The sequence below is a fragment of the Mus caroli genome, unplaced genomic scaffold (assembly GCF_978045245.1).
Source record: "Mus caroli unplaced genomic scaffold, Mus_caroli_1 scaffold_9, whole genome shotgun sequence".
NCBI lineage: Eukaryota > Metazoa > Chordata > Mammalia > Rodentia > Muridae > Mus > Mus caroli.
Window position 1 is genome coordinate 19755241 of NW_028227264.1, and position 10695 is coordinate 19765935.

A 10695-nucleotide genomic window follows, 5' to 3' on the forward strand; every position below is an offset into this window, starting at 1 on the left:
CCAGGGCGGCCCTGGAAAGGTTATAGGTGCATGCAGATCAGCTGAGGAGACCCCTTCGTGCTCAGGAAGGCACTGTGAGCCACATGGAGATGAACCCCTTTCCCAGACAGTAGAGTCTCCCCTGCCCCTCTGGGGAACTTTACCTGTCACCTCCTGAAGTATCAAACAGAGATTGTCCACTAATTATAGGTATATTGGAGTTTTGACTGATAATGTCTACATGAACCTTTGGAGCCTTGGAACCCTTGAAACAGGAGTTACAGACATGAGTTGCCTTGTGGGTGCTGGGAATTGAAGCGAGGTCCTCTGGAAGAAGAGCCAGTGCTCTTGAGGCATCTTTCCCTGAAATATTTTTCGAGACATTTCTCATCTGTGCCTTAAAGACTAATAGAACTGTAACTTAAAAGTGTAACTTAAAGGGCATTTTTTCCCTTGAAGAAATGCTTATCGAATAAGGAAATCAATAGTCTGAAGGTTATTTAAATATTTTTAATTTATGCAAAAGAGGCTCATGTTTATGAAAGTTTTCATTTGCTGCATCTTAGTATTCAAGAAGTTCTGGAGAGGGCTGGCAAGATGGCTCAGTGGTTAAGAGCGCTGACTGTTCTTCTGAAGGTCCTGACTTCAAATTCCAGCAACCACATGGTGGCTCACAACCATCTGTAAAGAGATCTGATTCCCTGTTCTGGAGTCTCTGAAGACAGCTACACTGTACTTACATATAATGAATAAATAAATCTTGAAAAGAAGAAGAAGAAGAAGAAGAAGAAGAAGAAGAAGAAGAAGAAGAAGAAGAAGAAGAAGAAGAAGAAGAAGAAGAAGAAGTAGTAGTAGTTCTGGAGAATTTCAGATTTTCAAGATTAGGGACATTTAATCTTTTGGTTTTCTACTTTTTGTTTTCTTTGGAGATTTTTGGTAGGATTACTTTCTAATACTTCCACATCTGGCGGTGAGTGGTGTTGCAATGTATTGCCTGTAGCTGTCTCTAACTCCAAGGCAGAAGCAATTCTCCAGCCCCATCATATGCTGGAATTGCAGAATTGTGACTTCATATCTTCTACCTATATTTGATAAGACTTTGGATTTACAGTTTGACAGTGAGATGGGATAAGAATTTGAGGGCTGTCAAAACACACACACACAGGCACACACACACACACAAGAAATTAGAATTCTGGAGAGCAGAGTGTTATGGATTGAATTACATTCCTTTAGAACTTATATGTTGGCCTGGGATAGTGGCACATATCTGCAATGTCAGCACTTGGGAGATAGAGGTAGGAATATTACAAATTCAAGACCATGCTTGATAGATACACACACACACAGTGAGTTTGAGGCCAGGCTTGGCTACATGAAGCTTTGCTTCTAAATTAATTAAATTCTGCCTGCACATCTGCACCTCTGTTGAATATATTATTTATTTCATACAGAATCTCATGGTCTGGCACACAGAGGACTGTAAGCAATACTGATTGGTGAGTTTGGTGCAGTGAGAAAAGCCCCCACACAATCTGAGGGCCACTCATTGGTGGCTCCAATATTTCAGTTTCCTCTCCAAAAGATCTCTAGACTGTTGTCAGAAGCATGATGACTGGTTGTCTCCCTCCTAAGGGATCTTGGGGGAAATTTCAAACGCTAAGCACAAGGCTTCATGAGTGTGGCCCCTACCACAAACCCACCCTGCAACTGGCCCTGCAGGCTCAGCCTGGATGAGAATTCGTGCACATGTACATGAGGAGAGAGGAGTGGATTTTGGCTGCATATTCGAACTGGTATGGTTTCTCAGTAGTTTTTAATGGCTCATATTGAGGAAAATTTAAGGTCGGATGAGATATTTCTGAGAAGGGTTTGGAAAGGAAACACAGAGTTAGATACGTAGGAATTACTTAGGTGTTGCCAATCAAGCCTAGAGCAAACCATGGCTTTAGAAGGAGGATGTGCTCAATGGCTATGCCCCAGGAAAGGGCAGCTCAGCTTCCTGTCAGTACAGGGAGAACATTAGCAGGGAACCAAAGGCTCTATGTAGTCCATGACATAAGCAGTCTCTTCCTGGACATTCTATTGTCTCCTGGAGAGTTCTTAGCAACCTCTGTGATGTCAACAGTGTTGTAGTGACAACAAGCTCGCTGAGATTTCCCAGTCAGTTGCTGGGCATTTCAGTGATGACCATGCTTGCCCGACTTAGCAGACTTTTTCAGAGAGCCAATGTGGATGGGAGAGAGACCAGAGAGGGGAGGAAGGATGCTGGCCTTCCATCTGAGAGTAATGAAGGACGAAGGAAGTGGACTTGGCGAATGTGGAGTAAGTCCTGGGAAGTGGATGCTGAGCTTCCTGGTAGGGGTGGCCTGAGCTGTCCTTTCTAGTAATGTGGAACTGGAGACTCTGGTAGCGAAAAAATTTCCATGGTTATCACAATTCTTGAACATCATGGATTTCACAACAGTACTTTCTCCATCCCGTAAGGCAGGCGTTGGCAACGTCAAAGCTGTTATACTATGAACTTCAAGTCTTACTTACACTGGGTATTGTGGGTGTTACATGGGGACAGAATGAGACCATCAGGAGTGACAGCCAGTCTAAGCTATGCCGGTTTGGGGGAGGGAAATCCTGCACTTCAGTCCATGGCTTCTTTTAGCTCCTGTAGTTATCTGAAATTAGTGCCAGGGAGAGAATGGTGCCCCAGACCAAGACCTCATGTTCTCAGAACTACTCTGACCTCCTGTTTGTGACAGTTCCTACCTTTCTTTATCACCAATTGTGGGTGGCAGGCATTTCTATACTATAAACAAAGAACTATCAGTTGACACACCCAGACAGAGGGGGATTCTATTGCTACTTCTGGGGTGTTTGGTGTTTCAGGAGGGGAAATGGATCATTGTGTTGACCATGTTCTCCCCCTGCATGACTTTTTAAGTCAATTCCTTGGCTTAGAGTAACAGGTAGGATATCTGATCATCTCCAATACTCAAAGACTTTTGAATAGTGAATTTATCATCTGACTTGTGAAACCACAGGGCTCAGAGCTCTGAAGCCAAGTTGTACCCTGTGCAGTTGATAATCATCCTGGAGAAGACATCTCTGGTCCTCATAAGCATGTTTAGGGAGACTGAGGAAACATCTGGCTACTTACATCACCTGATCTCTCTAGAGTGATGGTAGAACTGAGATCCACTGAGAAGACATCTCATGCTGGGACCAATCTCTTGGTGGTGTTATTAGGTTACAGGCATGTTTTCCTTCTCTGTGGTCAGTCTACACTCTGCATTCTCACATCAAAGATTCTTGTATCCATCTACCTACAGTGGCCCACAGACAGACATCATCCCCTGTACCTGTCATAAGCAAGAAGCAGTTTGAGAAGGAAGAGGAGGAGCTGACCAAAGAGATCCAGCTCATTACCAAAGAGACAAAGGAGCTGAGAGATCGCCTGATCTACGTGACAGAGGGATCCATGAACAAGAGGTATGTATACATTGCTCCAAAACCTGTGCTGTCAGTCTGGGGTCTGCAATGCCTCCCTTATTTTATGCTTTTAAAGGGGTGGGTTCTAGGAAGCTCTACCACCAGAACATAACTGGGCCCCACTTCCTGCCCCTAAATACTTCTTACAGGAGAGGCAGCACCTGAAGTTTTGTCAGGAGTGAGAAGGGAAATAGGCTCTTCTGCTCCCGCCACTTGAAAAGAGGAACTTGGAGTCTGAGTGAAGAACTCAGGGACAGAGGCAGTGATGAGTTCCTAGAGTTCATTTGGGAAGCCTTTGACAGGAGGTTGCTAGGGGATGGGAGTTTGTAGTTGTGTTTTTACTTGTCTGGCAGGTGACTGAGTGCTGGAACCTCCAGGTAGCAGCTGGAGGGACCTGGTCCCACATGGTTTTTCTCAGTGCTTGATTAAAATGCCTGAGGTTCATGCCTGTTCCTCTTTGTCTGTGTGCCTTATACTCTGAGGCAGTAATGTTGCATACATTTCTTCTACCTCTCATTGTGTTCTCTTTGTCTCTCTCTCTCTCTCTCTCTCTCTCTCTCTCTCTCTCTCTCTCTCTCTCTCTCTCTCTCTCTCTCTCTCTCTCCCATTCTCTCACTCTTTGTTTCTCCATCTTGTGTACAGGTCTAAGTCTGTGAGTCTGTGTGCGTGCACAGGTACAGTCCTGTGAATACGTTTTGTATGTTTTTATTTCTCTCCACCATTTAGAATCTAGGTGTAGGTGTTTTGGCCTGAGGATTTACCTAACAGTTTCCAGGGGATGTGGGTCCTGAGGTATGGTAGGCCCCACTTTAGATAGCATTGCACTTTGACTATGTGGTCACAACTGTGCAAACATTTGTATCCCTTGGGCAGATTATAAATCTGTGGTGATGTCTGGTCTCATCTCCAGAATTATGTGTAATATCTGCCTCTACAGTATTAGCTATCCAGGATTCAGAATCTCCCTTTTATGAAAACAGGGGAAATACAATCACAGGTGTCTGGTGGGCAAAGTCTTGTAGCCTATGCTCCTGAGAGCATAACTGGTTAGTTTGCCCTTCCAGCCCTAATGAGTAACACCGGGAGGCAGGGCACCCTCCATCTGGATGCCTAGTGTACTGGCTAGTTTTGTGTGAACTTGACACAGCTGGAGTTATTCCAGAGAAAGGAGCTTCAGTTGAGGAAATGCCTCCATGAGATCCAGCTGTAAGGCATTTTCTCAATTAGTGATAAAGGGGGAAAGGCCCCTTGTGGGTGGTGCCATCTCTGGGCTGGTAGTCTTGGTTCTATAAGAGAGCAGGCTGAGCAAGCCAGTAAAGAACATCCTTCCATGGCCTCTGCATCAGCTCCTGCTCCCTGACCTGCTTCAGTTCCAGTCCTGACTTCTTTCAATGATGAACAGCAATGTGGAAATGTAAGCTGAATAAACCCTTTCCTCCCCAAGTGCTTCTTGGTCGTGATGTTTGTGCAGGAATAGAAACTCTGACTAAGACACCTAGCTTCTGGTGTTCTGGGGCCAGGATAGCAAGTTCCCCAAGGTTAAGAAAATCCCAGCATTTAGAATGCAGAGTGTGGTTTCCATGGCTGCTGTAGTCCAGGACCCGGCCTGAGTTCATGTGTTACTAAAAGCCTAAGTTCATAGAGTTCTGTCTTCCTGGGGCCAGGCCCTACCACAGGCAAAATCCTCTTTATGAACAAATGAAGTTAAAGGAGAAGGAGATCGTGACATTTCTACACAAATTAGAGATGGAGACCATGGAGCCCCGAGTGAACTTCCAGGAGCTCAAGAAGGAGATAAATTTCTATCGGTAAGTTCTTGTCAGGGAGGCCAACACTAGTGAAATGGCCATTTCTACCTTCCTTTGTTTCTGAACTGGAGAGTCTGCAGGTCTGGTTCCATCCTTTCTGCTTTTTAGCCATCAGTGTGCCTTGGATCTTTTGGACTCAGTTTTCCTAGGTCTCTAGGAGACTGTTACCACTGCCAGTGTTCTCTAGGCATCCTCAGGAGCCTCTAGATAGACAAGTGATTCAGATCATGAGGAGGTTATTATGCTGTACTGGGCCTCTGGGGCTCAGGCAGCGTTTTACAGAGCTGAGCGAGATGTAACACAAGGATAGAGTGCCCTCCCTTTGGTTCTACTGACTACCCTGATTGCATTGGCACCCTAACTGGTGTTGCCCCAATGCGTGGGCTGTCATGGGTACATGGAGATCCCTCTTTCCTTTGGAGAGACATGGACCCTTATTGGTGTTTGGGCTGCAGCAATAATTTCTTTTTCCCTGAAATGGCTGTTTGCTGTTTGTGCAGCTGTCATAGATGTATTGAGGTGGACTGTATTAGGTCTTCATGGGAGCCAGGGTACAGGTCAGGTTAATGGGACCTGTAAGTAGAAATGGTAGGAGGAGTCTGCAGGAACTTACCATGCCGAGTGTGTTTCCAGTAACCTGTCCAGTCAGGTCCTGATGGAGAAGAATCTTATAAAGAAGAATTTGGTGATATTGCAGCAGGAAAGCAAGGAAGTACAGGCTGATTGGGCCATCATCCATCAATATTTAGTGGACTTGAACCTGAGTGGTAAAGACGAACAGGAGAAGAACAGCAAACTTGGCACTCAACAATATCAGGTAGGGACAAACAATTCGGTCAGTCTATGACTGTCTGATACCATTGGCACATTAGTTCTAACTCTGCTTACCCCCACCACCTTTCTAATCCATGTTCCCAAGCAGCCACCCTCCTCATGGAATGTATCTGTTCATTGCTCTGTCTTCACATAAGAATTCTGGGAAGTTAGCCTCTTGTGAGACACTGAATTAGCCTCTTTTGACACACCGTTACCACTGGCAAGTGTACCTTTCAACTCTGCTTTAATCTGCAGTCAACTAAGGGTGACAGGTGAATAACATGTCACATTCTTGCATGTCCTCATGATAGGTGGAATGCTATGCAGAGGTTTGAGTGAGGTCTGGGTCCTTAGACAGGAGACAGGCAGACGTCATATGACATTCCATGTGCCTGCACCTTGGAGGCATTAGAGCCAAGTACAAATATGTCAAATGAGTGCTTCTCATTATCATCGATCTGGGTGTCATGTGCCCTTCTCCATTTTTCCTGTAATCCATTGAGGTCTCTTCCTTTGCCATGTTCTTGGTTGGAACTGATAGAAGCCTGAGTTGATCTTTGTCAGTCCATGTTTTTGTGACTGTTGTTGAATACTTTGCCTGTCTTCAGATTTAACATCAATAATTTCAGTTAAAATATTAATGTTGACTGTCAAGTACAGGTGAGGTGGTGGGAGGCAGCAGCCTCACAGCTGACATGCGTCTTAGTAACTGCCTTCCTCTCCCAGGTCTCAGAAACTGCAAGAGAGCTGGGATTGGCCACAGCAGAAGAAGAGAGCATCTTGCAGAATGAGTTGCCACACCAGGAGGCCCCTACTGAACACCATCCCCAGCATCCACAAACTTCCTTGGATGAATCTTCTTCCATATAATTCATTTTCTTATGGTGAACAGGCCTTTACTAGGAAGCCATGGCTGATTCAGGGTGTTGTTCCCTTTTCTCTTCAGACAACTCCTCTAGGCAGAGAACTGAGGCAACTGCACTGCCACCAAGTGTCCAAGAGGAGTAACAGGCTGTAGGTCTGTGCTGCTAAAAGTGCAGTTAGAGAAAGCAGCTGCACAATCATTTTCTGTTAAGAGTTTTGGTTAAAGTTTTGCTTTTTGTTTGAGTTGTTGCAATGTTATTTAGAAGTTATATGTTCTTGTTCTTGTTTTGCCTTTTTTGTTTTTACTTTTAACTCTATATTAATTGAACTTTTATAACCTGTTTTTGAAATTTTCTATTTCTTATGAATAAAAATTGATTTGCAAGTGTGACTCTTGAGACCATCTTCCTTATTCAGGTGTTCTGTCCCCTGCTGCAGACCTAGAATTCACAGCCAGAGATGGATCTCTGTAAGTTCCAGGCAGCCAGGGCTACATAGTAAAGTCATAGCCACCTAGGGGTATACGAGGCAATGGATGATCTTTTGTGTGTGGATAATGTCACTTACCCCATGAACACACACTTCATGATGTAATCACTGCCATACTGTATCCATGCTTTCATAAATTCTCTTACTCCTAACATATAGTACTCTGTAACGCACATTCATTCATGACCCTGTGGACCAGATACTGAGTAATATACTGTCATTTCTGTAAAGCTGCTGAGGAAATAAAAATATTCACAAAGGAATATAAAATGAATGAGGAAGGCCAGAGCCATATGCCCCAGTTTTGCTTGCAATATAGCATCAGTGACAACCACACAGCAGATATAATGAGCTTCCAAGTCATGCTGGAAAATAGCTTTTGATAGATGCTGCTGTCCTTGACCATAAACTTGCTGTTTTTTTGTTGTTGCTGATTAGACTTATGTTTAACATTTATGTGAATGGGTGTTTTTCCTACTCAATGTCCTACTGTATGGGGCTCCTCCTTAGGGCAGTTCCCTCAGAGGCCAGAAGAAGGAATCACAGCGATTACGGAGATGACTGTTAGGCACCATGTGGGTCTTCTAGAGAGTAGCAGATGCTCTAACCTGTGAGGCATCCCCACACCTCCTGAAGTTGGCTTTTGTCCTTCCAGTGCATGTGCTGTATTAGGTGGATAGGATCAAGTCCAATTGAGTGGATAAATCTCAGGAGACTATAGGTACAGTTCCTGACCTGTGCATGCTCATTGTCCTAGGCTGCCAGGCATGTATGCAGGGATCTGATGTTACCACTCTAGTTCTGTGTTCAGGATATTGCCTCGGTATCTTTTATTTTCAATTTTAGAGCAGATCTTCACCTCTCATATAGGATGACAATGTAGATTAGGCACTTTTGTAAAATTTAGAATTAAGATTAGCTTCCTAGAAGCTTGATTGGGAAAAAGAATCCCTCTTGATAGCATGAAATCTATCTATTGTTTCTTTTTTAATCAGATTTTTTAAATTTACATTTCAAGTGTTATCCCCTTTCCTGGTTTCCCCTCTGAAAACTCCCTATCTCCTCCCCCCTCCCCCTGCTCACCAACCATTCCACTCTGGCTTCCTAGAATCCCAAAACCTTTCCACCAAAATCTGGGTTTCTACAGGGGCAGAGATTGGAAACTGAGTTATGAAAACACATGCAGAGTTCAGTTAGGGGCCTCACTTGAGTGGAGGAAAACAGGGAAGTTCTAGGGGAGCAGATAAGTTATTTTTCAGGGCCGGAGGATATAAAACCCCAGGTGTCGTGGGAGAGAACAGAATACTTTGGTGGTATCCCAGCTGGAAAGAGATGGTGTGTGCAAATCAGGATAATAGCAAGAAGGTTAGTGACATAGAAAGATATTATACAGAAAGGTGTTAATTGAGGGAAACTACTACTGTCCTGGAGGTCGCAGCAGCAGAGCTGTTCCTTTTTTATTATTAGATATTTTCTTTATTTACATTTCAAATGTTATCTCCTTTCCCGGTCTCCCCTCTGAAAAGCCCCTATCCCATTCTGCCATCCCCTGCTCACCAACTCACCCACTCCCACTTCCCTGTCCTGTTATTCCCCTACACTGGGGCATCAAGCCTTCAGGAGACCAAGGGCCTCTCGTCCCATTGATGTCCAACAAAGTCATCCTCTATTTCATGTGTGGCTGGAGCCACTGTTCCCTCCAAGTGTACTCTTTGGTTCACGGTTTAGTTCCTGGGACATCATGGTGTAGTATTCATATTGTTGTTCCTCCGATAGAGCCGCAAACCACTTCAGCTTCTTTGATCCTCTCTCTAATTCCTCCATTGGGGACCTTGTACTCATTCTAATGATTGGGGACAAGCACCCACCTCTGTATTTGTCAGGCAGTGGTAGAACCTCTCAGGAGACTGCTATAAAGACAAGGAGGGATACTCATAAAGGTAAAATCTTCCAAGATGAACTATCAATTCTGAATGTCTATGCTCCAAATGCATCCACATTCATGAATGTGGATTTTATGAATCCACATTTTATGAATCCATATTCATAAAAGAAACTTTACTAAAGCTCAAAGGAGAAACATGCTGAGAAAGAAAGCAGGGAAAGAACACCCTTCACAATAGTCACAAATTATATAAAATACTTCGATGTGACTAACCAAGCAAGTGAAAGATCTGTATGATAAGAACTTCAAGTCTCTGAAGAAAGAAATTGAAGAAGATCTCAGAAGATGGAAAGATCTCCCATGCTCATGGATTGGCAGGATTAACATAGTAAAAATGGCTACATTGAGGGTGTCATGTTCTTGTGGTGTCCTTTATCACTGTCTTCTCCAATCTCTCCCCCACCTTCTCCACAGGACTCCCACGCTCCACCTAATGTTTGGCTGTGGGACTGCATTTGTTTCTATCAGTTCCTGGATGAAGACTCTGTGATCTCTTTCACATGATTGTGCTAGGCTCTGGTTCCTGCATATCCTGCAAACTGTAGATCTGAGGTTTTGTGGTAGGGTCCAATCCCTCCATTTGAGATCTTGCCTGGTTACAGAGGACGTCCAGTTCAGCCTCTGTGTCCCTCATTACAAGTCCTTGCCAGTATGACCCTTACAGATTATATGGAATTTCCATGGAATTACATTTCTATCTCATCCCTGAAATGTCTGCCAATTTCAGTTGTCCCTCCCAATACTCTCCTTCCACCCTCTCTACCAGATCACTCCCGTTCCCATCCCCAGCCACGCCCAGTTTGCCATCGAAATCTATTCTATTTCTTCTTCCCAGGAAGATCCTTGTGCCCCCCGCCAATACCCCCCCCACCCTATCCCCTTAAGCCTTCCTTGTTACTTAGCCTCTCTCGGTCTGTGGATTATAGCACGATTATCCTTTACAGCTAATATCCACTTACAACTGAGAACACGCCATGTTTGTCTTTCTGGGTCTGGGTTACCTCACTCAGGATGATGCTTTCTTAGCTCTGTCCAAGTGACAGCAACAAATTATTATCATTTTTGTTCTTGTTTATTGTTATCATTATTTTTTGAGACAGGATCTCATTAAGCTGCTTTGCCTGGCCTGGAACTATCTATGCAAATCAGGCTGACCTCCCACTCATAAAGATCTGCCTGCCTCCCTCCTAAGTACTGAGATTCAAGGCCTTGGTGACTATGTTTGAGGTAGAATTTCTCTTTGGAACTTGGACCTTGCCTTTTGTCACCTCCAGGGACCCTCCTGTCTCTGTTTCCCCAGAACTAGGA

At 44.3% G+C, this 10695-nt stretch overlaps 1 protein-coding gene across 1 annotated transcript; it reads left to right on the top strand.

Annotated features, from left to right (window-relative positions):
- The first annotated feature begins 2165 nt into the window (after positions 1-2165).
- LOC147002582 (disks large homolog 5-like) lies at positions 2166-6120 on the top strand. The gene is made up of 4 exons (XM_085843339.1): positions 2166-2304; positions 3306-3465; positions 5130-5273; positions 5907-6120. Exons 1-4 carry the CDS (start codon positions 2166-2168, stop codon positions 6118-6120), a joined length of 657 nt encoding a protein of 218 aa, XP_085699465.1.
- Positions 6121-10695: the final 4575 nt, after the last annotated feature.